Source organism: Oncorhynchus nerka, linkage group LG22 (genome assembly GCF_034236695.1).
Source record: "Oncorhynchus nerka isolate Pitt River linkage group LG22, Oner_Uvic_2.0, whole genome shotgun sequence".
Taxonomy (NCBI): Eukaryota; Metazoa; Chordata; class Actinopteri; order Salmoniformes; family Salmonidae; genus Oncorhynchus; species Oncorhynchus nerka.
Genome location: NC_088417.1, coordinates 40,922,792 through 40,950,336, shown reverse-complemented (window position 1 = coordinate 40,950,336; position 27,545 = coordinate 40,922,792). Strand labels below are relative to the sequence as shown.

Sequence of the window (27,545 nt, the reverse complement as noted above, 5' to 3'; positions counted from 1 at the left end):
TCTTATGTGCCTGTTTGAAAGTGAACCACTTTTCCGGCAGACACAATGGAACAGAGAAGAGCAGAGGTAATGGGTATCAACCCAGGTCAGACAACAAAAAGGGAAGCATCTCAGGGGAGTTTCGATAGGCTTGATGCATGCAGCGCTCAAACGTTTTGATATCTAGCGCCCCCCCAAAAGTGACAATAATTTAACAAACCACCATTTTGTTTGTTTTGCAGCCATATGTACTGGGAAAGGAAAACATAGTGTTCTATCATTAACAATGAGCTTTGAACAACATCTATAATAATTCTCTCAGCTCCTTAGAAGGCGCTTATCAGGGAGAATTTAGCTCAGAGTAGACAATTACTGTAGGATGAAAATACTTTCTCTAGTAGACCTACATACACAGCATGTGTAATGGACAAATGATTCTGTACATAAGGGCACAGTATATCTGACCAGGATGGAATAGAATGTACTTCAGCTTGCCTGAGAGGGTCCTCACGTGAAAATGAGGATGATCGCAGTGAAAGGAAGCCTGGCAAAGTAATGCTCTTGAATGTAGCCAGATGCAAGAAGCCCATCTGATAAAGTGGCCCATCCATCTTAATTCTTCCTGTCATGCTCGTTATCACTCAGCCAAAAGTGTGGCAAAAGTTAACCAAACAGGGAAAATGTACAATCAATACAGTTTTTGCTTCTGGATGAGAGCAACGAGAGTCTATCTCAAGAGAGAAAAACACACACTGTACATTTCCCCTCCCTCGCTCCTGTTTTCTCGGGCCCACCTCTCACATCCCTCCATCCCTCTCTTCTTTTCCCACTCCTGAGTGAATGTAATCAGCTGTGACATGAGAAAACACGCTCTCTGCCTGTCAGTGCCTTGCCAGTCCTCTGCTCGTCCTAGCTTCCCCAAACAGCTCCCTCCCTGGCTCCTCCTTGCCCTCACATCCGCTACTGTACATCAAAAGGCCATTAGGCCCTCCCAAACACCTCTAGTCCCAGGGTTGGCTGAAATGGCTTGGGGGCAGCCTCACACACAGCTCCTCCACTCTGGGTCCTCAGAGCGCAGTCTGGGTCACTGATGGACCTCTGTTGCCACTCTACTTATTGGCCATTGTCCCAAATTAACATTCGAAAGGACATTGAACATTGACGATGAGGGACGAGAAAGCCAGAAAGGCAAAAAGAACATCAGGGACAGAAAATGCCATGACAGTAGAACACCAGAACATCCGTAACCATTCTAATGACAGTGGGCCTGAGATGGGTGGGAGTGGTGCGTGCTAATGGGGTGATGTCATCATAGCCTAGCAGTCTGACAGTTAGTTAACAGAGGAGGGGTGGGGGGCTGATAAAATAAAATGCATTAACTCCAGGAAATAGACATCCTTAGTGGTGGGAGAATGGCTATATTTAATGAATTTAATGAGGCTAAATGCTAATGAAGGAAGAGCAGAGTCCTGAAAACGTTCGGGCTAACTATAAAGGGATGATTGAGTGCAGGATAGTGGCCGTCAATCCTCTCGCTCATTAGCCGCATGTGAAATTAACAGCGGCTTGAATCATTACATGAAATCTGTTCTCGCCCATTCGTTGATAATTGTGGGGGCTTGAGAGTTCACGCTGGGTTCTATAGCCATCCATCAGCAGAACAGTACATTTCCTCTGGTCAGAGGGGCCACTGACTGTGTGGCTAAAAAAGGTACCTTTTATTCTCATTTCTCTCTGCTTAATAATCCATAATATTTGGCTTTTTTTCCTGGACGTGTTGAATTTACAGCAAACTGTCTATATGATGAGGTACCATTCGTGGAAAAGAGCTGACCATTGCGATTTTACGAAGTGACACATTTGGTCCAGTTTGTATACAGTTGTAAAGTTGAGAAACATGCCCCCTTTTCTCAAGCTACGTTTCCTAAAATAGCAGAGAGAGTATTACTCTGGCTGAGAGTGTGAAGTGGATGCATTGTATTCCTGGTCTGTGCTACTTCTCAGTTTACTACAGTAGTAAGTGGAAAATGAAACATCGGGTGAAAAAATGCACAGAATGACAACATTAGAGTATCACATGGTATAGAATTAGGGGCTGGTTTCTCAGACACAGATTAAGCATAGTCCTAGACTAGAAAGCAGGCTCAATAGAGATTATTCATAGGAAGTGCTTTTCAGTCTAGGACCAGGTTTAACCTGTGTCCAGGAAACTACCCCAAGAGATTGATTCAATTATTTTGGGTGTGTGTTTAACAATTTATGTTAAAAAGGTTAAGGAACAACAATCACCTAAACAAAATATATTGACAATTTTTCATGACCTGAGGGGAAATGCCGTCTCTTTTCAAATTGCTGTTATTTGACATATAAATATAGCATTTGAATTACTTTAATATCCTCCTAATCAATGACCGGTGATCTTTCCATGTCCTCAATTCAATATAGAAAGGGTCATCCGTGCTCCGGCCTTATAAACACAATAAAGGTAAATGATTACTCTTTACTGTGGTGTCCCAAAATACGGCTTATAATGAAGAGAAACGAGGGAGGTCGGAGGTCGAGGCCTGTCATGTGTCATTGACTCCAGAGATGAATCACAAGAGAGGGGCACTGTGGCCGAGACGTAGTCACCCATGATCGATAAACCCCACCGCTCACACAACACACACATGTGCAAGCACGCACGCACGCACACACACGCACGCACACACAACGCTATATCAGCATTAAGTGGTGAGATGAATTGATGACATTTACAGACTTTGTGTATTGATAATCTGCTTGTTTAAGTCCCGAGGCCGTGCTTTTTGAGAAGCTGCTAAAGTGAACTACATCTATTGGTTTTGTATTGTGGTCCATTCACAGAAGCATCAACATCAGTTTCACTCCGCTAATCAAACGAGGCCAAAGATAACCCCCCACATGGATGAATATAAGATGGAGCCTATACTTCCATTTCCTTAATTCCAATGGTGTATCAGCATTTAGAGTGTAGCTATCGAGTGACCCTAACATAACATGCAAATAACACACTTTCTGGTCATATTTTGCACTGATCAGAAATGGGGACTTTTGACTTGGCCTATAAGAGTAATGCAATAACATTGCATTAAAAGAGGATGCTTTTTGCGGTGCAGGTCAGTGCTGCTGTGCAGAATGGCTGTTTGCCTTGTGGTCACTAATGGGCATCAGAAATTACAGGCAGGAGAATCGTGCCCCGCAGGGGGACTGGCCTCCTCGGTGGAGTGGAGCACTTAGACATCAGCTTGTGTCTGGGAGCCCACTGGAGGAGGAGGAGGAGAAGGAAGAGGAGGGGGGAACTCAATGTCACGGCCTAGCCTCATAATTTAAGAAACCCTATTCCGTATCCACTGTTAAGTGAGCCTTGGCTTGGCTTCCCAACCCCAAGGCTCCCCTGTGGGCATCTAATGCGTGTCGCCCCCAGTGTGAGTGCAGGTGGATCGGGAACCAAGTCTCACTACTAGGCTGAGTTGGTTACCTCCTCTCTTCTCCCCAGCTCTCTGCCTGCCCAGTGGGAGAGAAAGGCTGGGGAAGAGGAAGAAGCACCAAAACACAGACGGGAAGTAGTAAATAGGGGAGTGTGCCTCTGCAGAGCCACACAGCAACAGAGTGCAGTTGATAAAGGATACCTGCTTGTTACATCCCTAATAAAAAAAATGTGCAGGAATTGTCCATGGGCTGGAGTGAAAAACGTATTATTCTTTCAGAAAATATAGTAAATATATATACATATATTTATTTTTTTACTTCTTCAAATGTATTTGGCCCTGAGTCTAAAGATTTCCTTTGGGCCTAATCCCTCTAATTTGAAGTAAATAAAAGCAGTAAGGCTGTCATGCTGTTTCCCTCATCTCCCTCCACCTATGCTGCTGTATAAATATTCATATGAGAAATGTGCCGCTGTCTATTGATGGACAACAGTCTTATTTTCTGCTTCAGTCCACAGTGCCCATTTGTATTTCTAAATGGTGGTGGTGGTGCTGAGGTCGCTATGTAAGGCCCTTTTCTGCCTTCTTAAGAGCCAGTTCTCCTGTGCATTAATGAGACTCCCTCCCTCCACCTCCTCCCAACTTGAGCTGCTGAGGAGCCTGACTACCGACAAGGCCCTGCTGCTAGCACTAGACAGCAGTGACGGCACAACACTTAAGACGGGGCGGCAGGGTAGCCTAGTGGTTAGAGCGTTGAACTAGTAACTGGAAGGTTGCGAGTTCAAACCCCCGAGCTGACAAGGTACAAATCTGTCGTTCTGCCCCTGAACAGGCAGTTAACCCACTAGGCCGTCATTGAAAATAAGAATTTGTTCTTAACTAAATAAAGGTAAAATAAAAAAGACATCTATCCCCAGCTGCTCATTTACACACTTTTTTTTAATTTAAAGAACACGCTAGTAACAAATTAGTTGAATCCAGTGCTTTATGGAAAAATATGCTGCATTTTAATTCAGTAGTAGTTACTGCGATATGACCATATATCTGTGCTGTTTGTATTAGACCTATGACGTCTTTTAATTCACCTCTAACACTGTATTTTTTTCCATTACATTTCTGAGGGGTAAAGGACAAATTCATAGACTTTACACGAGTCCTGTTAGATATGATACTATCACACTAAGAACTATTGGGCATGGAAATCATGTTGTACATTTAGCATGCTAGGGGCATGTCATCTTAATTTACATTTAATACACTGTGGAATTATCCTTGGCTGCATGAGTAAATTAAGCAGGCGAGTGAGTACCTGATCTGGAAAATCAATTAAATCGATATGCAAGAGCCATTTAAAACACACAAAAAGAGGAATGAAACAAATTGAAGGGTGCTGATTCTAACAGTGGTTGACATAGGCAAAAGTGCAGCTGCAGCGGAAGACAGTGACACGGGTGTTTTGAAGGGGCGTCAGCTGGAGACAAAAGCAGTTGAGATGGGCTGGAGACCGACCGAGGGGAAGGAGGGAGGGAGGGAGTGCAAGAGATGGAGAGAGTGCAGACAGCCCAGGCCCCTGAAAGCCTGTTGTGGTGGGCAGGGCCTGACCTTGGTGACGATAGGTTTTCACGAGAGGGCTCTTAATGAAGCTTGATTGTCAGGGACTACTGAGGGAGCTGAAGGGGAGTCGGGCGAGGAGGGGAGAGAAGAGAGGAGGAAGAAGAAAGAGCGAGAAAAGGATAGGTGAGAGAGAAAGGGCCCAGGTAATTGCAGCACTTGTGGGTCTGATGCCCCGCGGTCCTGTGATGTCGGGGTGCACTGGGGAAGAGAAGGAAGGAGAGAGAGGGAGAGAAAGAGATGTCCGCAGACGTTTTGGTGGTAAATTGTGGAGCGCTGGAACAGGAGGGAGGGAGATAGAGAGAGAGAGCAGGGCTCTGGGCAGTAATTACCCCAGCGAGTCTGTGGGATGGAGGGATGGAATAGAGTGGACAGGCCCAGTGTGGAGCTCTGAAAGGGACGGAGAAGAGGAAAGCTGAGGACTGCAGGGGGGAGGCCAGGCAGACGGCAGGAAGCTGACAGAGGGATGGAGACAGGACATACTGTAAGCCCTGAAACCACAGAACTAGACACCGCTAGACACTGTGCCAAGGTTAAGGGCTATAAGTGAACACATACACACACACACACACACACACACACAGCATGTGACAGGACAGCCCAGACCAGTACAAGAGGTACTGTAGGGCTGGCGAATGATACTGTTCATGAGCCTCTGGAAGATGTCGCTCGCACAAGAAACAACAGATAAGGTTCAGGCAGACTGAGTATTGTACCTAACCAACCAGACAGTTTGCTTTAAGAGACATTCTACATTCTTGTTTCTATAGAAGAACAGGAAAGTGGAGAAAGGACATGTGAGAAATCAGAAAAAGAAACAAATCAAACAGAAATGAAAGGAATAGAATGTGAAAAGAAAGAGCGGAAGAGAGTGATAACATATGGTAGAATGTGTGTGTGTGTGTGTGCATGCAAACCTGTGTCTGTGTGTGTGTGCCTGTGAGTGTGTTAGCTCCACTGAATGGAGCACAGGGGTCACGAGGGCCCGGGCTCAGCGAATGGAATTAGAGAGAGTTGATGGGCTGGCCTAAGCCTCCCACTGCCACGGATCAGTATGTAGCAGCCTCTCTCTCCCTCCTCTGCCTCTCCCTGCCGGGGGCCGATGTAACTCAGTGGACTGGCAAATTACACCAGACCTACAGCTGTAGCCCGACATTATGATTAATTTGATCAGTAATTTCTCCTGTTTTTCATTTTAATCGCCGCGACCATTCTGCTGTGGCAGGTCTTTCAGATCTAATTAAGATCAATTCTGGTGTAACAGACTTGGCGAGCGCCATCAAATCCCTGAGCTCTGCTGGGCGTGGAGAAAACCTGCACCTCTATTCAATCAACTTCCAGCAAATCTAGCCCGGATCCAGCAATCAGGCCATTAACACACTTAAGCAAATTTCATAATCTCCCTCCCCGTCTATTTGCCATCACTGTGGAGGGAGGCCCCCTCTGCGAGCGCCTGGAACTCAGCATGCTGGAGTGGGGTGTGAGAAAGGAGGTCGTAGTGTAGTAGGGCTGGCTGTTGTGGTGGAGACGCACCGAGGAACGGGAGAGTGAACCTCTCGTTGTGCTCAAAGTTCAACTGTGGAGAGTCCGCCAGTAAACCTAGGCTGTTAGGCTACTCTACTGAAACATGGAGGGAGCAGCAGTGAAACAGCAGCATCGTCTCTCTTCATCCACTCTGATGTTGATATTAGAAGCCAGTGGATGTTAGTTTCTCGACATGCAAAGACGAGCTCGGACCGTTGATTCTATTCTAAAAGGTTCATCGTAAGCATCATCTCCCAGTGGGGGACAATTAGGAGAGTAATATCATCCTAATGACTGTTTGTCTGTCTGACACTCCCCCTGGTTCTTAAAACAAAGGGTTGAATGGCTGAGTGGTCTTGTGTGTGTGAATAATAGGTGAACAATAAAAGGGCTGTGATCTGTACTCCCTCTACATCCCAAATGGCACCCTATTCCCTATTGAGTGCACTACTTACGACAAAAGCCCTATAACCTAATGTGAGGACTAATTATGGCATGCCTTGGCTGTATAGATTCCCAATACAACACTTTTGTATTTTAGTCCCACATGGCCAAAGCAATAATGCAAAATACGTAATGAAAATGTACTCTAAGGCCAATTATGGTTTAGAATTCTCAGAGGAAAGGTTTAATGTAGCATGCATGCACACACACAGACACAGACACACCCACCCACGCACCACCACACACACCCACACACACTCAGAGGGATACAGATGGGTACTCTCCCCGGATGGAGGCCTCTATGGATTAACCAAATTGATGCTCAGTGACTCTTAACTGAAAATGTAATCATTGACCTGGGTGTTGAGGGTGGAGGGTGCAGATGGATGGAGGGGCCCAAATCATATTGCAGACTTGAGTGTGTCGAGACCTGGGCAGGACTGCTGTCAGCAGAGAAGGGTTGTCTCCCAATTGGCACCCTATTCCCTGCGTAGTGCACTACGTAGTGCACCCCGGTCAAAGTAGTGCACTATGCAGGGAATAGGGTGCCATTTGGGACGCACTCAAGAACTGTCCATGGAGGGACCCTCACCGGGTGACATAGCAACGCCCTCAGTGACAACCCCAGCAGAGAGAGAGAGAGAGATTAAACATTTCACACCCAGCCTGCCTACCTCCCTCTCACATCAGCCTTAATACCATTGGACGAGGCAATATCTTAATGATGGCCTCTTCGGCTCCCCTCCAGGGTGGTCAATTTATCTATATATCTGTCTATCCCCAGTCATTATAATCAGGATCTCAGCTTCTTTATCTAATACAATCCATGCTAAGAACAGGGTGTGATTGTGGGGAAACTGGTGAAAGATGTCATAACAGCACTAATAAATGACGATTTCTCATTTTAATAAAGCATTAGAATGTATTGTGACTATGCCAGGCAGAGGCAGGGATTGCTCTCTGTAGCTCTGCTTTCAAAGAAGTTCTATAAAAGCCATGCTTTCTAAGACATTCCTCAAACACACTAAAATATTCAGAGAAGAAAATGGGGGGCTTTGCTTGATTGTAATGTACTAACATTAGAACACTTTTACTCCAGAAAATAACATTATTGTTAGGCTTTGGCACTTATGCTGGGCGTGTCTGATTGGACCAGTACTGTGTTTTCATCCCAAATAGCACCTTATTCCCTATATAGTAGGGTTGGGCGGTATCCAGATTTTCATATCGTTATACCATCCTTCTCTCATCCCGGGATTTACGGTATTACCGTATTACCGGCTTATTACACAAGGGGGCGGCAACATAAAAAAATATATTTAAAAAATTAAAGCCCACCTAGCGTCTATTACCAGAATTACTAACAAATTTGTAATTTCCATGGAGGCTGCTAACTAAATAGGCTAACGAGCGCAAACGGGGGAAAAAATTATTACAAAGACACGCAGTCCAGCTCAAAGTTATACACATATACTGTAGGTAGCTACATATGTCATTTTTGTTAAGTTTTGACATTTTACAAGCGGATGTGAACGAGAGATATTGTCCAAATGAACAGTACTGGCTTTAGAGCAGCATGTGTCCCCACTCTAGGGCAACGGGCCTGCCTGCTCTGCTCTGAGGAGCAGATGGGCCGAGAACGAAGAAGAGAAGAAGAAAACGTAAGGAAATCAAAAGAGAGCAGTGGCAGCTGTACAGATAACTCATCCAAAGGGCTTTGACTTCTCAAACACGGGGGGTCGCGTTAACACAGAATTCTAAAACGCATAAGAAATATCTTGCTGCGTTTTGTAAATGCAGATCTAAAATGCTTCTTATTGTCATTTCTGCTCAGCTTCAGACTCATTTTGTGCTTCAGTTGCATTTCTCCACTCAGATGAGAATTCACTTAATGGGCATTCTATCAGCAGGCAGCTCTCTGACTGATGTGGAGCTACTTTTCTCCGGTACTTTTCTAGGTGTAGCCAGCCTACTGTTCTCAAGTAAAATTATAGATTAACTTTATGAAAAACATGAGGAAATGGAGCTGGCTACATTCTTTCTATGATAAACAGAAATATGATGGCCATGCAGTGTTTTTTCAAAAAATACCGTGCTTTTTTATTGTAAGGTAATTTAGCCTACAAGTGTGGCTGCCCACCAAATAGCGTTGCACTTCTGTTGTCATCTGATGAAAATGAAGCTATTTTCTGACGAAGGTGTTGCACTAATGTCTTTTCTGTGAAGGAAAACTATAGTTGCATGTCCCTGTTCTCTCTATTGAAGCAACAAAACACACTTGAGTTTCAATATATATTTACAAACAAACACGTGACTGGCTCAACTGTTCTGGGGAACTACGGTAAGCTTCATAATGGAAAATAATGTGACAAGTGAAATGAAGAACACAATCTGCTTTATCTTCCAACACATTGCACAAGTTGACTGCAGGTATTTACTTAAAAAGTAGCTGCAAATATTAAAATGTATAAACAAGCTTCAAAGAAATAGTTTCAATGGTTTTGACAGTATTGAAAAACCATCCTGTGGCTATTTCCAAATACCCTGGTACACGGTATACAGCCCAAGCTTACTATATAGTGCACTACTTTTGACCAGAGCCCTATGGGCCCTGGTCAGAAGTAGTGCACTATGAAGGGAATAGGGTGCCATTTGGGATACACAGCCTTTCACTAGCCCAATCTACCATCAGCGCTCAGGCTTCATTGCCATTGCTGGACTGTGGCTACAGTATATGGTTGGCATCTAGGTCTGGGAGGCAGGCAGCAGCTAGCAAGCCTTTGGAGGTCATTAAATGCGGGCGTCTGTTTTTCCTGCTGAGTCTCACTAGGCCATGACAGGGCCGGAGAGGGGTGCAAGGGGGGAAACAAATGGCTGTACTCATCCCGGCCTTAAAGAAGGGCGCAGCGCCACAACACAATAAGGGCCTGACGCTGATGAATGTGGCTGAGGAGAGGGAGGCGACTCTGGCCAGGCTCCACCAGAAATGAAACCACAGGGATATAAAATAGGTTATTATCGTCAGATGGACAGAAGGGGGCCGAGATTGATGGACAGACAAACTGACTGAAAAGTAGGTCGGATGAGGGAAGGGAAGGGCAGCTCAGCTAAAAAAGGACTGATGAATGTTGATGAGGGCTGGGATGGATAACATGATCTATCCGAGATGGATCAGTTGGAAAAGTTATGCATGATGGCTCGAGACTCGGGTTTAGTGTGCTTTGAAGAAACCTCTCACTGTAGGATGACCTTGTCGATGAGATGCACATTTGATGTTCCCCACACTGACAGCAGAGCTGCCTGCCAGGAGTCAAACACTGGGTTTCGTTTCATATCAAGTATAGAATAGAGTACCAGGTCTATTAAGTAGGCATCAGCATGGTGTTATCTTGAGGTTGGGCTCCGTCTCTATACAGCGCACCCAACTATAGCATATCACCACTAGTAAGACAATTGAAAAACACACCCATTTGCTGAAGTTTTGTATGAGGGTGTCAAAGGTACAGCAGCAAAAAGCAGTAAGGTCTACATAAACGACTATTCTTCCAACTTGGATAACAAAGTTAAAGATCATTTTGTGACTAAACCATTGGCGCACGGTAACAGGAGGGGGTAAGAGTGAGCTCACCTGCAGTGGCATGGGCGGGGTGACGGGCGAGGGTAGACTGCGGGCCGGCGATTGGTTTTGCCGGAGGGGCGAAGACTGTGGCGGTTGGCCAGAGCCAGTCATGGAGGTGGTGGAGGAGGAGGCGGAGCCAGGGGAGGGGACCGAGACAGAGGACTGCTGAAGGCCGGGCGGGGTCATGCGACCCCGCGATGACAGCTGGTTGTGGGCGTGGCTGTGGGAGTGTTGATGCTGCTGATGGTGGTGTTGTTGTTGCTGATGGTGGTGCTGTTGTTGCTGATGGTGGTGCTGTTGTAACTGTTGGAGCTGCTGCAGGTGCTGAAGCTGGGAGTTCAGGGATGAGGTAGCTGAAGAAGGAAGAGAAACAGAAGCAGAGTGTCAACCTCCTGATATCATCTCCATTGTTATCATCATCACTGTCTAAAACTAGTCAGAGACATTCAAAAGCTATTGTAAGACATTCATGTGCAATCATGAAAACCAGCAGTCAGGTTATCATACTGAAAAAGAATGCTCACACCTCACACGATACATACTAGGTGGAGGTGTGGAACGATGATGTAAATTGGGCAGCGCCACAACAAGGTCCTGTAGTTTTTTAACTTCTACAGCGGACTTACAGAACCACTTAACTTCAAGTTAGAGGACAAAGCTATATACATTGATTGACATAATTGCTCTCTCTAGAGAGAATCTGTTCAATTTCACGCAATGGATGCCACGATCTTGGGTTTAATTGCGGAAAATCTCCTATGAAGAGCCATTCATCTTGACTGGACATCTTAAGAAATCAATCCATTAACTAATTGGATTCAATAATGGCATGCCATTATCCTCATTTCTAGATTTAAATGTTCATACATTTCATGCACAGTTTCAGTGAAACACCGAGGCAGAGATGTTTCAGAGAGACAGACACGCATACACGAGTTTGACAGGGGAACAGGACTCCCAAATCTCGCGGGGATTCTGGCAGGAATGGGAGTAAAGTTCTAGAGTCCAAGTTCGAGACAGGATGGGACAGGATCAACAGTCTACAGGGACGGGTAGTACAGGAATAGTAATAAAATATTGTTTTTTTTCTGCGTAAATATGTCATGTGTGGAGCAAGTGTGTAGGCTAGGCTTTATACTGTTTACTTAATAAACATTTGTTTTAAAGGTCATTTCCCCTCTGCCCCTTCTGTCGGCTCACTCCAGTTGTTGCCAGTCACTAGGTTTCAGATGCCAACCGACATCAGTAGGCTAAATGATGAGGCGTTCAAGGAATTGCAATGTCTTGTTGCAGCCAAGGACCCATCACTAACATTAACATTAGAGCCAAGGAAAGAGCGATGTTTTAGCAACATTTTATGGAGTTGTCTGTTGACAAGGAAGGCTTGTAAAAAAAATGCTGTGGTTTAATCAAATAGGCTACCAACCGGAGAGCGGGAGCTGTACTCCTAACAACTTTACTGTCAAGCCCAATTGTTTATGTATTTAACTAAACCCGTATCATCTGAGGTGAAGAGCAAAATAGAAATATATTGACTTATGCAGTACTGCCACTCGGTTTTTATTTTGTATGTTCATGTTGTAAATGTTCATATGAACATTTACAACATGAACATACAAAATAAAAACCAAGTGGCAGTACTGCATAAGTCAATCTGTTTCTATCTCCCAGGTGGCACAGTGGTCTAAGGCACTGCATCTCAGTGCTAGAGGTGTCACTACAGACAACCTGGTTTGAATCCAGGCTGTATCACAATCAGCTGTGATTGGGAGTCCCATAGGGCAGCTGTCACACCCTAACCATGGAGAGCCCTTGGATTCTCTATCGTGGTTTAGGTCAGGGTGTGACTAGGGTGGTGTTCTAGAATGTGTATTTCTATGTTGGTGTTTTGTATGGTTCCCAATTAGAGGCAGCTGGTAATCGTCTTCACGTGCTTTGTAAGTTTTGGTTCTAGTTTCACTTTGTATTAAAAGAATGTGGAATGCACGTTGCGCTTTGGTCCGCTCATTTTGAAGTTCGTGACAGCAGCGCGTAATTGGCCCAGCGTCATCTGGGTTTGGCTGGTGTCGGCTGTCTCTGTCCTCATCCTCCAGCCTTAAAATCGATCTACATTTAGGTAATTTAGAATATGCTCTTATCCAGAGCCATTTAGGCCTACAGTCATTGCATTTAACTAAAATAGTAAAGACAACCACATATCACAGTCGCATATTACATTACTGAAATTATTTTCAATACTTCCTAAACAAGCACAATAGCCAACATATTTCTGAGTGCAAGAACTCGCATGGGACGGGACAGGAGTGATTTTTATCGGGAAGGGACAGAAAAGTTCCGGAGTTGTAGAAGTGTTGCGGAATCAGGACAGTACAGGAAAAAAATTGACAGGACAAGACTGGAAAAGGAATACATTTTCACTCCCATAATATGCTATACTTACTGTACATGTACAGTGTATTCAGAAAGTATTCAGACCCCTTCACTTATTCCACATTCTGTTGCGTTACAGCCTTATTCTAAAATGTATTAAATAAAAAATAATCCTCATCAATCTACAAAATACCCCGTAATGACAGGTTTTTAATACCCCGAAAACAGGTTTTTAGATTTTTTTGCAAATGTATAAAAAATAAAAAACAGAAATACCTTATTTACATAAGTATTCAGATCCTTTGCTATGAAATTGAGCTCAAGTGCATCCTGTTTCCATTGATCATGTTTGAGCTGTTTCTACAATAAATTTAATTGATTGGACATGATTTGGAAAGGCACACACCTGTCTATAGAATCAAATCAAATCAAATGTATTTATATAGCCCTTCGTACATCAGCTGATATCTCAAAGTGCTGTACAGAAACCCAGCCTAAAACCCCAAACAGCAAGCAATGCAGTTGACAGTGCATGTCAGAGCAAAAACTAAGCCATGAGGTCGAATGAATTGTCCATAGAGCTACGAGAGAGGATTTTGTCGATGTACAGATCTGAGGAAGGGTACCAAAAAAAACTCTGCAGCATTGAAGGTCCGCAAGAACACAGTGGCCTCCATCATTCTTAAATGGAAGATGTTAGGAACCACCAAGACTCTTCCTAGAGCTGGCTACCCGGCCAAACTGAGCAATCGGGGAGAAGAGCCTTGGTCAGGGAGGTGACCAAGAATCAGATGGTTACTCTGATAGTGAGTTCCTCTGTGGAGATGGGAGAACCTTCCAGAAGGACAACCATCTCTGCAGCACTCCACTAATCAGGCCTTTACAGTATGTTAGAGTGGCCAGACGGAAGCCACTCCTCAGTAAAAGGTGTTTGCTTGGTGTTTGCCAAAATACACCTGAAGGACTCTCAGACAATGAGAAACAAGATTCTCTGGTCTGATGAAACCAAGATTGAATTATTTGGCCTGAATGCCAAGCCTCACGTCTGGAGGAAACGAGGCAATACCTGGCCAATACCATCCCTTCGGTGAAGCATGGTGGTGGCAGCATCATGCTGTGTGAATGTTTTTCAGTGGCAGGGACTGGGAGACTATTCAGGATCAAGGAACAATGAATGGAGCAAAGTATAGAGAGATCCTTGATGAAAACATGCTCCAGAGTGCTCAGGACCTCAGACTGGGGCAAAGGTTCACCTTCCAACAGGACAACGACCCTAAGCACACAGCCTAGACAACACAGGAGTGGCTTTGGGACAAGTCTCTGAATATCCTTGAGTGACCCAGCCAGAGCTCGGACTTGAATTTGATCTAACATCTCTGGAGAGACCTGAAAATAGCTGTGCAGCGACGCTACCCATCCAACCTGACAGAGCTTGAGAGGATCTGCAGAGAAGACTGGGAGAATCTCCCCAAATACAGGTGTGCCAAGCTTGTAGCGTCATACCCAAGAAGAGTCAAGGCTGTAATTGCTGCCAAAGGTTCTTCAACAAAGCACTGAGTAAAGGGTTTGAATTATAATGTAAATGTGATATTTCAGTTTTTTGAAAACCTGTTTTTGCTTTGTCATTATGGGGTATTGTGTGTAGATTAGTGGGGGGAAAAAACTATTTAAGCAATTTAAGAATAAGGCTGTAATGTAACAAAATGTGGAAAAAGTCAAGGGGTCTGAATACTTTCCTAGTGCTCTGTATTCAGCCCTTCTATAGTACAGTATGTGATGGCACAAATTTGTAACCATTGACTCTGAAATTCCTTGGTTCTTATTGTTTAACAAAGCCCTAAGTGACTGTATAAGTGACTGTATAAGTGACTATATAAGTGACTATATAAGTGACTGTATAAGTGACTGTATAAGTGACTGTATAAGTGACTGTATAAGTGACTGTATTGACCTAAGGCATACAGCATTTTATCCGTTATCACTCAGTAATTAGAATGAAGAGAGTGCAAAAACCAGACGATTTCTAATAAAACCAAATATAAAGACATGCATACCAGTTGATTTGACCAATTCATCACATTTCTAACTGACCCACTCGTTCTCCAGTGAAAGGAAGGGGAAGACTACGCTCTGAGAGGTAGAACATTTGGCCATTCATTTGACTGTGAATCTACTTGACTTTGTCCTTTGGGAAGTGGTACTGGCGGTGTGGTGCACGTCCGGCACCAGACAAAGATCCGATTGATGTTCAGAGGGCTCTTGCCACTCACTGTAGGGCTATCTGCAGCCTAAGACTTTGTTTTTGCCAGGTCTGGGACTACGTGTGAGAGTACTACAGTATATTGCCAGAGTACTATTATCTACTTTCTATATGTTATGAATGCTATTTTAAGCGTATAACATCAATATAACCTTTAGTGACAAGGCTACCGCAATAGTTGTTTTTCAGCCTTGAAAAACAACGAGAGGTCTCGAGAAATTGAGAGAATAACAACAGATCAATGGCACAAAAAATTGTGTTGATTTGGCGTATTGATAATGCAACAGAGCATTCGTGAATAGAGGGGTAGGCAAACTTGTATACGTACTGAATCATTGCACTTCACTAATTATGTTTCATAGTGAGATTAATAAATAAAACATCAGGGCAGACATTTCTTTGATTAGTCTGGTCGCTGTTGGTTCTGGACAGGCGCATACGAACATTTGATCAGGACCTCCCCATTTTCCTCAGTTGTAAGTAGCAGAAGAAGAATGCCAGCGAAGGAAGCTCGTGAGTACGTCTCAAATGGCACCCTATTCCTTATATAATGCACTACTTTTTGTTACCAGAGCCCTATCGGACCCTTCTCAAAAGTGTTGCACTTTAAAAAGGAATAGGTTACCATTTAGGACGTGGCCAGTGTCTCTGGGCCAGTAAACAGCAGCAACACTTTTACATTTCTTCTACCTTCTGACACATTGACACCTCTCCCAAACCCCACCATGAATTATATATCATCTTGGGCTCGCGAAAGCGAAAGAGTCCAATTCTCGCTTGAAATGTTGGGGCAAGTTGTCTCGCAATGTATGACAGGACCGGGCACCGCTCTCTGTCTTCCCTTACAAGTGAACCACAAGAAAATGTGGAGTGCGCCAGTTAAAAGATGGAAAAAATGGGACGAATGAAAGAAAGACAGAACGAACAAACGAAAAGGAGAGCGCGCGCGAGAGAGAGAGAGAGAGAAATAGAAAATGTCTGTAAAAAAAAATAAAAAAACATCGAAACCTAGGGACGATCAAAGACGATTCGGAGAATTTCCTCCAAGCGTTGACCTGAGGCAGAGGAGGAAAGAGTGGCACGACAAAAGAATATGAAGAAGAAGGAAAACAAATACTGAGGGAATATGGAAGAAGCCCCATGTGGCCTTATTATAAGGGCTGCACCACAGGTAACTATATTCTTTAACAGCTGTGGTTTATAAATTCTGTCATCTTGTGAAGACTTTCAAGCCCACTGACCCTTCTACCCCTTGTAACTGGGCACCCGGCTTTAGGAAGCACATTCTTCTAACCGCGGCTGTCTGATGGCTTTGGCTGAGCACATGATCCAGCAGCCCTGTCTCCACTAATTGTTTGTGCTCTCCCTCTCTCCTCAAGCAGACAGTGGATGGATGGAGGATGAGAAAGGGAGGCTCGGTGAAGTTGGAGACAGGCCAAAAGGCTGCTGGGATCCTATGGAGCTCATTATATGCTCTACACTTCCCTGGCTGCGTGCTCACCAATCCTAGTACTATGTTCGAGTGGTCCTCTCACTTATATAGGCACCATGCTTAGTGGTAAAAGAGCGAGGCTCCCAATCTGACTGTTGAACCAGCAATCCTCTGTTAATGAGGATAATAAGGAATAAGCCACATCACAGACGAAGGACTCAAAAGACATGAATCAACTAAAAACATTAGATGTGCATTTCAGTAACACTTCTGGACCATAAGAGGTCCCAGTAGGTGGGAGATGAAATCCTTCAAATAGCATACAACGATTCTCTGCACCACAGAGGGGTATGAGTCACGAGACCTGCGTGGTTCTAGGACCCAGGATACTGTAGGCTCTTGTCTACTTTGTTTCACCGGGGATGGTGCCACCGTTCAAAAAAATTAATAATCAACTGTCGTCTTTGACTGCCGCCGCCCTGACTCTTTGTGAAGTACGAAGCGAGGCTGATTGTCAGAGGTCGAAAAGGCTAGGTCAAAACCTGCTTGTTCGTCAGACACAATGCTATTTTTGTTTCCTGTGTCGCTCAGGGGAGGAGGAGAGAGAAGCAGCCACCTCTCTCATTACCACAGGGCCCTCTCTGGTCCCTGCCAACCCTCCGTTAATGCAGTTCTCTCTCTGGGCTTGATTTGGACTCTGTTGTTTTCTCCTCTGTGTTAACAACAGCTCAGCCCTGTGTTTGTGTGTGTGTGCGCGCAATGAGCATTAGTCATATCTGTCTGCTCTGCACAATGCATGTGTGGTAACTCTTTTCTTTAGAGTTAGGACACATTCATACAAGGTGCAATGAAAAAGGCGGAACATAAAGGAAGGCCAAGTATTTGTCCAGTTATATACAGTATCGAAAGAAGGTCATCAATGGCAAAAGGTGATGTTATAATTGAAAGGAGAAGCCTTCAATGGGATTGTGTCTACCTCCATGCTCATCACACTCAGTTCACAGAAAAGGCCGAAGTAGTAACGAAGTAGCCATCATGTCCAGATAAAGGAACATTGACTGGCCTGGCTTCAACCCACAATGTTTACCCCATAGATAGCCTTGCTCTTTACACTTCACTGAATGGACTGGATTCCTCTTTCTTTCGTGGTATAGTGTATATCGCACAAACCGTTTGAATACAATATAAAGATGAGGAGTCCAGTCCATCCAATGAACTGTAAAGAGTTCTTCAAGTACGAAAAATAGTCTAGGTCACAACAGTCAGTGCAAACTGTACAGTCGTGGCCAAAAGTTTTGAGAATGACACAAATATTATTTTTCACAATGTCTGCAGCCTCAGTTTATATGATGGCAATCTGCCTCATTGTTGTGAAGAAGGCTTCAGGGCGCCCAAGAAAGTCCAGCCAGCGCCAGGACCATCTCCTAAAGTTGATTCAGCTGCGGGATCGGGGCACCACCAGTACAGAGCTTGCTCAGGAATGGCAGCAGGCAGGTGTGAGTGCATCTGCATGCACAGTGAGGCAAAGACTTTTGGAGGATGGCCTGGTGTCAAGAAGGGCAGCAAAGAAGCCTCTTCTCTCCAGGAAAAACATCAGGGACAGACTGATATTCTGCAAAAGGTACAGGGATTGGACTGTTGAGGACTTGGGGTAAAGTCATTTTCTCTGATTGTTTGGGGCATCCGGAAAAAAGCTTGTCCGGAGAAGACAAGGTGAGCGCTACCATCAGTCCTGTGTCATGCCAACAGTAAAGCATCCTGAGACCATTCATGTGTGGGGTTGCTTCTCAGCCAAGGGAGGGGGCTCACTCACAATTTTGCCTGAGAACACAGCCATGAATAAAGAATGGCACCAACACATCCTCCGAGAGCAACTTTCCCAACCATCTAGGAACAGTTTGGTGATGAACAATGCCATTTCCAGCATGATGGAGCACTTTGCCATAAGGCAAAAGTGATAACTAAGTGGCTCGGGGAACATGGCCAGGAAACTCCCCAGACCTTAATCCCATTGAGAACTTGTGGTCAATCCTCAAGAGGCGGGTGGACAAACAAAACCCCACAAATTCTGACAAACTCCAAGCATTGATTATGCAAGAATGGGCTGCCATCAGTCAGGATGTGGCCCAGAAGTTAATTGACGGCATGCCAGGGCGGATTGCAGAGGTCTTGAAAAAGAAGGGTCAACACTGCAAATATTGACTCTTTGCATCAACTTCATGTAATTGTCAATAAAAGCCTTTGACACTTATGAAATGCTTGTAATTATACTTCAGTATTCCATAGTAACATCTGACAAAAATATGTAAAGACACTGACGTAGCAAACTTTGTGGAAATTCATATTTGTGTCATTCTCAAAACTTTTGGCCACGACAATACAATATGTGTTCAAATGTTCGGAGGCGTAAAACATCAAAAGGTCAAAAAACGAATCTACCTAAAACAAACCATGCTCTATCTATCCTGTAAACCTTCCAGTCCACAGTGAGATGAGAAACTTCTTTCTGACCGCTATCTATCTTCGCCTCTCTCTGCCCAGCATCATTAGCATGTTGTAGTAAATCAAATCAAATTGTATTTGTCACATGTGCCGAATACAACAGTGAAATGCTTACTTACAAGCCCTTAACCAACAATGGAGTTTTAAGAAAAATACTCTTTTGTATTTTTTTATTATTAAATAAAATAAGTAATAAAAGTAACAAATAATTAAAGAGCAGTAGTAAAATAACAATAGCGAGGCTACATACAGGAGGGACTGGAGTCAATGTAAACAGAGTCAATGTGCTGGTTAGTCGAGGTAATCGAGGTGATTATGTACATGTAGGTAGAGTTATTAAAGTGACTATGCATAGATAATAACAGAGTAGCAGCAGCGTAAAGAAAGGGGGGACAATGCAAATAGTCTGGGTAGCAATTTGATTAGATGGACCTAGACTTGGTGCTCCGGTACAGCTTGCCGTTCGGTAGCAGAGAGAACAGTCTATGACTAGGGTGGCTGGAGTCGGACAATTTTTAGGGCCTTCCTCTGACACTGCCTGGTATAGAGGTCCTGGATGGCAGGAAACTTGGCCCCAGTGATGTACTGGGCTGTACGCACTACCCCCTGAACACCTAGTCAGGGGTCTGAAGAGGTGCCTTCATGATGTAAATAAACATTTCTCTTCTGACTCATCCTGTATTTTAGGGGTCTTCTAAACTGTGCTGTGGTTCTTGAACAAGTCAAGGGAGAGGAGAGGAACAACATCCCTATTATTTCTCTGCCTCACTGTTCTCAGTGGGAGCACATCAAGCACCGTCTCAATTGGTTGCTCAATGAGCCACACAGGTAATTACTACACTGGAGAGAGATGGGCCGGTCGGCGAGGCTCTTGGTAATTATGACGGAGGAAGGACATTTTTACCCCTAGGATTAAAGAGTAAACTCACTTGGACTGATAAACTGGATGAAAACATTTGTTGCCACTTTTATCACAGTGGTAAATCATTTTAGGAGGATTGCTGTCTCCCAAGAAATAGTTCATGTTATTGGTATTTGCAATATGGCGGCTCAAGCATAATAATTCAGCACAATGATATACTTCCCTTCACCTTTTTTTTTATAGATGAACTGAAATTGAAAATATTTCATCATCACAGTCTTCTGTAGAGAAGGGTTTAAAATGTCAGCATCAAAATAGATTCCTGCTCCTTGGCCATGGTTGTAATAATCACAGGGAAATAAAACCGGGATCAAAGATCCAACTGTGTAAAAATATTACCCAGCAGTCAGTGTTTCAATACCGCTTTGGAGGTGTTTAGACAATACAAAACTGAGTTGAGTGGGCCATGGGGTTTTACAAAGTAAAACGCACTGCTTGTCGGGATCCACACATCTCTTTGTGATGCAATGCAATCTCAAGCTGTGTGGTGGAATTCTCACCCCAGGGGAAGGATTTTAAAGTATTGAGTCCTCTCCATGGAGATATTAGAATACAAAAAGTTGAGACTGTAATATTAGGAGAGGGGACAACTTTAGTTTTGACTCACTGTAGATATTTAATTCCTATAGTTGATTTTCATCATTATTTCTCATTTTTCCCTACTCTATTTAACTCTGTATCTGTCCGTGCGAAATGTCAACATCATACATCAATCACTACAGTACTATGGTCAATAAAGATGTAATGCCAGGCATGGCTGCTTAGCCCACTCAAGTAGGAAAACTCCCTATGAACATAGCAGGCTTCTCTCGCTCTTCAAAGTCCGTCCAGAAGGGAGGTTCAGACAGATGTGGAGGTGATACAGAATGTGTGTCACTGAACACAACAGACATGATTGGCCCTCTAGCTCTGCCTTTTGTTCTTCAGTGGTATGTACTCCAGTGGAGTCTGGAGCCCCGGTCAAGCCTGTTAGCCTTGGCAGGCCAGGGTTATCACAGCCTGTCCATGATCCCGTCACGTGTTGTCAGACCGAGGAGGAGGCCGCGCGTAAAAGCCTCATGCAAAATGTATGTTCATGCGGCTGTTTCGGTGGGTGGTAAAATCAATATTGTGGACCTGATGCACAGAGATGACTGAGTGCTCTCTGACTGACAGTAAAAGCTGGGAGAGATTGAGGGGCTACATTTACTGCTCCCAAAATGGAGTGTAGGCGAGCTCCTCTAATAGTCTGCTCAACTTAAATTAGAATTTCATTGGGGATTATTTTGATAACAGTTTGGATTGTGGGAGGGGGGGGGGGGGGGGGGGTGTAAAAAATGATGCCATTAGAAAACAAAAGAGGAGGGAGGGAGAAATGAGAGCGCACAGCTTGTCCTTTAAAAAACATATTTCATTCTCAGCTTCCAGGCAGCTACATTATGGGGTTATTAAGCGTTGCCTCACTCGCCTCTTCACTCACCCACTCCCCCAGATATCAAATGATTCTGAAAGAATGAAAAGACAATGTAGGGATGAGTAGGACATCATAGCCCCCTTTGTTGTACACTGCCTTCGCTTACATATGTGTTTGAAAGTGTGCCATATAGACCCATAGTGAATTTGGAGAGAGAAATGCAAGAATAGAAGGAGAGAAAGAATTCGGTGGGATGAAATAACCCCAAACAATGGGATTCGCTCTCCATTCTTCTGCCGACATCTTCCGTCTTTAATTATTCCCTTTGGTTGTCTGTGGGAGCGCGTAAGCACTTTTGCACAGCACAACATGCCCACCAGCACAACATTGTCAGCCCCAGTGATGTGGAGACTTCTGAGTAACACAGAGCCTCTTGTGATTAGTAATGCTCTTTAATACAACACAACACAGCAGCGAATATGATTGGGGGAACTGATTTCAAAATTCATAGGCAAAGACAGTGTCAGAAATGTACGAGAGATGTATAATGTCAGTCACGAGCACCACTAATTGTGAGTTTCATACCACATAAACCGAAATGATGGCAAAATTGCAAACATCAAAAATGTATGTTCCATTACACACGCAAACAAACCGTACATTATTTATTGCACAGCATTTGATATAACCTCAGCTGCTTCCTACAGGGATTCTTTGTGCTGTTTTAGTAGTTTCCTCCTGAATCGCATATGAGATATTTGTGGTCCAAGAACGATGTATGATGAATGAAGACCCTCGCCACTTATACACCTATCGTGCTCACTGACTAGCAACAGGTTCAGCAAAAGGCAGCAGCAGTAAGTGAAATTCCCTACCGGGACAATATATCATCAGAAGAAATGTCTGCATGCACCTGAAACGTAGAAGTCTTCCTTGGATGCGCACATGGTGCTTGAAGGGGGAAGAGGAACGGGTAGTGGAGAGGGCAGAGGGGTAGTGGAGAGGGCAGAGGGGTAGTGGAGAGGGCAAAGGGGTAGTGGAGAGGGCAAAGGGGTAGTGGAGAGGGCAGAGGGGTAGTGGAGAGGGCAGAGGGGTAGTGGAGAGGGCAAAGGGGTAGTGGAGAGGGCAGAGGGGTAGTGGAGAGGGCAGAGGGGTAGTGGAGAGGGCAGAGGGGTAGTGGAGAGGGCAAAGGGGTAGTGGAGAGGGCAGAGGGGTAGTGGAGAGGGCAGAGGGGTAGTGGAGAGGGCAGAGGGGTAGTGGAGAGGGCAGAGGGGTAGTGGAGAGGGCAATGGGGTAGTGGAGAGGGCAGAGGGGTAGTGGAGAGGGCAGAGGGGTAGTGGAGAGGGCAGAGGGGTAGTGGAGAGGGCAGAGGGGTAGTGGAGAGGGCAAGGGGGTAGTGGAGAGGGCAGAGGGGTAGTGGAGTGGGCAGAGGGGTAGTGGAGAGGGCAAAGGGGTAGTGGAGAGGGCAAAGGGGTAGTGGAGAGGGCAAAGGGGTAGTGGAGAGGGCAGAGGGGTAGTGGAGAGGGCAGAGGGGTAGTGGAGAGGGCAAGGGGTAGTGGAGAGGGCAGAGGGGTAGTGGAGAGGGCAGAGGGGTAGTGGAGAGGGCAAAGGGGTAGTGGAGAGGGCAGAGGGGTAGTGGAGAGGGCAGAGGGGTAGTGGAGAGGGCAGAGGGGTAGTGGAGAGGGCAGAGGGGTAGTGGAGAGGGCAGATGGGGTAGTGGAGAGGGCAATGGGGTAGTGGAGAGGGCAGAGGGGTAGTGGAGAGGGCAGAGGGGTAGTGGAGAGGGCAGAGGGGTAGTGGAGAGGGCAGAGGGGTAGTGGAGAGGGCAGAGGGGTAGTGGAGTGGGCAAGGGGTAGTGGAGAGGGCAGAGGGGTAGTGGAGTGGGCAGAGGGGTAGTGGAGAGGGCAAGGGGTAGTGGAGAGGGAAGAGGGGTAGTGGAGAGGGCAGAGGGGGTAGTGGAGAGGGCAGAGGGGTAGTGGAGAGGGCAAAGGGGTAGTGGAGAGGGCAGAGGGGTAGTGGAGAGGGCAAAGAGGGAGTGGATGGAAGGGCAGAGGGGGGTTGGAGGAGGAGCAGAGGAGAAGATGGGGTTTGGAGGAGGAGCAGGCAGAGGAGAAGATGGGGTTGGGAGGAGGATTAGGCAGAGGGGAAGATGAGGTTGGGAGGAGGAGCAGGCAGGGGGAAGAGGGGGTTTGGAGGAGGAGCAGGCAGAGGAGAAGATGGGGTTTGGAGGAGGAGCAGGCAGAGGAGAAGATGGGGTTTGGAGGAGGAGCAGGCAGAGGAGAAGATGGGGTTGGGAGGAGGAGCAGGCAGAGGAGAAGATGGGGTTTGGAGGAGGAGCAGGCAGAGGAGAAGATGGGATTGGGAGGAGGAGCAGGCAGAGGAGAAGAGGGGGTTGGGAGGAGGAGCAGGCAGAGGAGAAGATGGGGTTTGGAGGAGGAGCAGGCAGAGGAGAAGATGGGGTTGGGAGGAGGATTAGGCAGAGGGGAAGAGGGGGTTGGGAGGAGGATTAGGCAGGGGGGAAGAGGGGGTTGGGAGGAGGATTAGGCAGGTGGGAGGAGGAGCAGGTAGAGGGGAAAGCAGCAGATTGGTTGAATCATTTCTAATTTCATATGATGTGTCTTTTAACCATTTCCCTACAACTGGAAAATGAGAGTACCAGGGCTAATTTCACAGTGAGAGCTCATTGAACAAACCTCCATGGTCAGAGCAAAATGTGCTAGCCTACTTTGTCACTGTGAATTACAGTTATGTAATTCCATAAGGCTAGGAAGAGAGAAAGAGGGTGGAGAGGAGGAGAGTACAAGAGGAGAGGGGTGGGCGATGTGTTTGAACAAAGTCAGAAACCGTTGCTTTTCCCTCTACGCTCAGATCTAGTTAGTGATGCTCTCTTATGATCAGTGAGTAATTGATCTCCATCTGTGATGTGTCTGCGGTGAGCCCAGAGATGGCGCCCCAGGGACCCCAACACCACTCCCCAGAAATCATCTGACACTGATATAAGCCCCCCTGTCCCTGTCTCAGGCCTGAGACACCAAGCCTATTAATTAAGGCAATTAGGCCCCGGCCAGCAATTAGTAACCACAGATAGCTTTTAGCAGCCTAGTGGTCCAGGCTTCTCCTAATGGCCGTGGGGTTTGCTTCAACACCATATGCTGACAAATATCACCACAAGCTCTCTGGTTTCACAGACATGGAATTGGAGAGTCATGTTTAAAAGTGACCTTAGTGTGATATGGCTGGGCTCGCTGGTGTTGTGACCCCCTGAGCCCTTATTGGAGTAGCACTTTGTTCTGTTGAGATGTTTCTGTTACTTTTGAAATGCCTGTGTTTAGTGTATGCCTGTCTGACCTTTGTAGGGAAAGGACATGTTAAGTGCACAGACTATTGATAAAAAGGTGTAAATGTGGGTTGAGTGTAAGCATTATTGATTAGTAGATACGTCTTTATTGATTTTGTGTTATTATTAAAGAGACGTTCCATAACTTTGGCGACTATGTAATGTCTTTTCTAAACCTCCCTCTTTTGGGCTGGATGTGTTGTTCCTACAGCACCAATTTGAGCACTGCCAGCTTGGCCCACGTGGGCCAGCCCCCTAGGAATTAGAGCTCCAGACAATGAGTTTTAGCCCCCCGCCATTTCAGTGACAGCTAGCAAGATGCACATTGACAAGTTTCACAGTGAAAGAAGAAGGCTGGCCCAGGCCTGCCCAGTATTTTACAATGAGGTTGCCGGGCGGGCCCAATGGCTCAGTGGCATAGCAGAGAGAGAGAGAGAGAGAGAGAGAGAGAGAGAGAGAGTGAGCAATGACATACTACATCTGCACATAATGACATAGTACGGAATTTTCGGGGACCCGTTTTGGCCCTTGAGCGCTACTTTCAGAACTACTGGCTAAAAAGTACACAAATGTCCCGGAAAGATTTTTACCGGAAAGGTGTATTGATAATGATGTTTTTGTATTGAACAAATATTGTATTCCAATAGTAGCTACTCGTCCATTATGAAATAAATATACATTCCTTTGGAAAGTATTCAGCGCTGTTTCTGAAGACTACATACTTCAGCCGAATGTTAACAATGTCAGTAAACTCGATTTTTAAGTATCCCTTGAGGAATTTGAATAGCTTGGTAGAAATAAAAGTGTCAGAAGCCATTCAGCAAGTACTTTTTACCCACATTTCTAAATCTCTAACGAACGAAGATGAATGTTCAAACAACCCAGTGGTAAAATACTACAGTGTCTCTGTATAGCATTTGCTTCAGTGAAGGTGTGTGTTTGCAATTGGTGTTCTGAGTAGAACTGCCTGATAAAAAAAATGGTCTGAATTCATACATTCAAAAACAGAGGACAGATCATGCAATAAGTCACATTACTGGAAAATGGGAAATAAAGGATACAACCGCGCTCCCTTACACACTTCTACATTGGAGGCAATCTGAGATAACGGCATTTTCATTCCAAGTTCAGTCCCATAAAATTACCATTAACATTACAAGCCATGCAGAACACAGATAAATGTAAAATGTCACCCAATTCTGCCAAGGCGGGATTTCCAGTTCCACAAAATTACCATCTCGGTCTGCTCTCTCCCACTGCACCTTGCCTAATATTTCATTTTCAACATTTCGTAAGTTCATTTTCCCCTCACTGACCATTTAAATCACAAATCAATTTTCATTTAAAATGCTTGACTACAGATTGTTCCTGAAAGCTTAGGAATCATGCCTTGGCAATCTCTGGCAGACCTTTAATTAGTGAGGGCAGCAAGTCTTTTGGAAACCTTCTGGAGGTAAAATAAGTAAAGGGCTAATTCTGCATTATGCTTCCAGCCGTCTTCTTGACTGCCTAGGCACTGAAGTAACTTGCTGGAAACATTGGAAGTGTTGAAATGTCAAATGTTTGAATTTGTATCTATTATTTTGACTATAATAATAATGATAATACCTTAAGGTTTAAAATACAAATTCAGTATCGAACAAGTACAAAAAACGTTCCTTTAACACCATCCCATTTTTCATTCCATATTTGACTGAGCATGGGACGACAGTGAGTCAGGCTGATAATGTAATATATTGTTATAGTCCAGTAGTTGATCGAATGACAGCTGGCTGGGGTAAAAGGAATGTGTTCCAACTTTGTCATTTCATTTTTAATGCCGGTTGGCAAAGCTCAAGTCATTTCAGGCCTCCGTGCACCACTTCTCTGTCAGAAGAGAGCACTGTATTCTCCCCACACATGCCTTTATTGTCAGCCCAAATTACTGGGCGACAAACACGGTTACTATATCGTACAAAGCATGTGCAGAAATAAACATCACGCCCTACACAGTACAAGCACCTCAAGTGTATGTCTTGAGTCTATGTTTATGACATGATGTTAGCAGACTGTCTCCCACAGTGCTCTCTCTGCCACAGTTAGGGCAGATCCAGAGCCTGCTGTAGTGAAGCACCCACAACCATGTCTGATTAGCATTGTCCTTTACTACACTGGCATCAAAGAGTCTCTCTCTCTCTCTCTATCTCTCCTCTTTCTCTCTCTCTCTCTCTCTCTCTCTCTCTCTCTCTCTCTCTCTCTCTCTCTCTCTCTCTCTCTCTTCTTTCTCTCGGCATGGGAAACATTTTTACTTTGCTAAAGCAAGTGAAATAGTTATTAAACAAAGGTGAAATAAAAAATGAACAGTTAACATTAGTTCCTAAATATATACACTACCGTTCAAAGGTTTGGGGTCACTTAGAAATGTTCTTGTTTTTGAAAGGAAAGCACGTTTTTTGTCCATTAACATAACATAAAATTGATCAGAAATACAGCGTAGACATTGTTAATGTTGTAAATGTCTATTGTAGCTGGAAACGGTAGATTTTTAATGTAATATTTACATAGGTGCCCATTATCAGAAACCATCACTCCTGTGTTCCAATAGCACGTTGTGCAAGCTAATCCAAGTTTATCATTTTAAAAGGCTTATTGATCATTAGAAAACCCTTTTGCAATTATGTTAGCACAGTTGAAAACTGTTGTTCTGATTAAATAAGCAATAAA

At 44.8% G+C, this 27,545-nt stretch overlaps 1 protein-coding gene across 1 annotated transcript in view; it reads right to left on the bottom strand.

Annotated features, from left to right (window-relative positions):
- LOC115104531 (POU domain, class 6, transcription factor 2-like) overlaps positions 1-27,545 on the bottom strand; it is a 117,923-nt gene that overhangs the window by 51,011 nt on the left and 39,367 nt on the right. Inside the window, exon 4 of the mRNA XM_065007152.1 lies at positions 10,636-10,979. Coding sequence (XP_064863224.1) covers positions 10,636-10,979 — 344 coding nt within the window. The remainder of the gene's footprint in view (positions 1-10,635; positions 10,980-27,545) is intronic.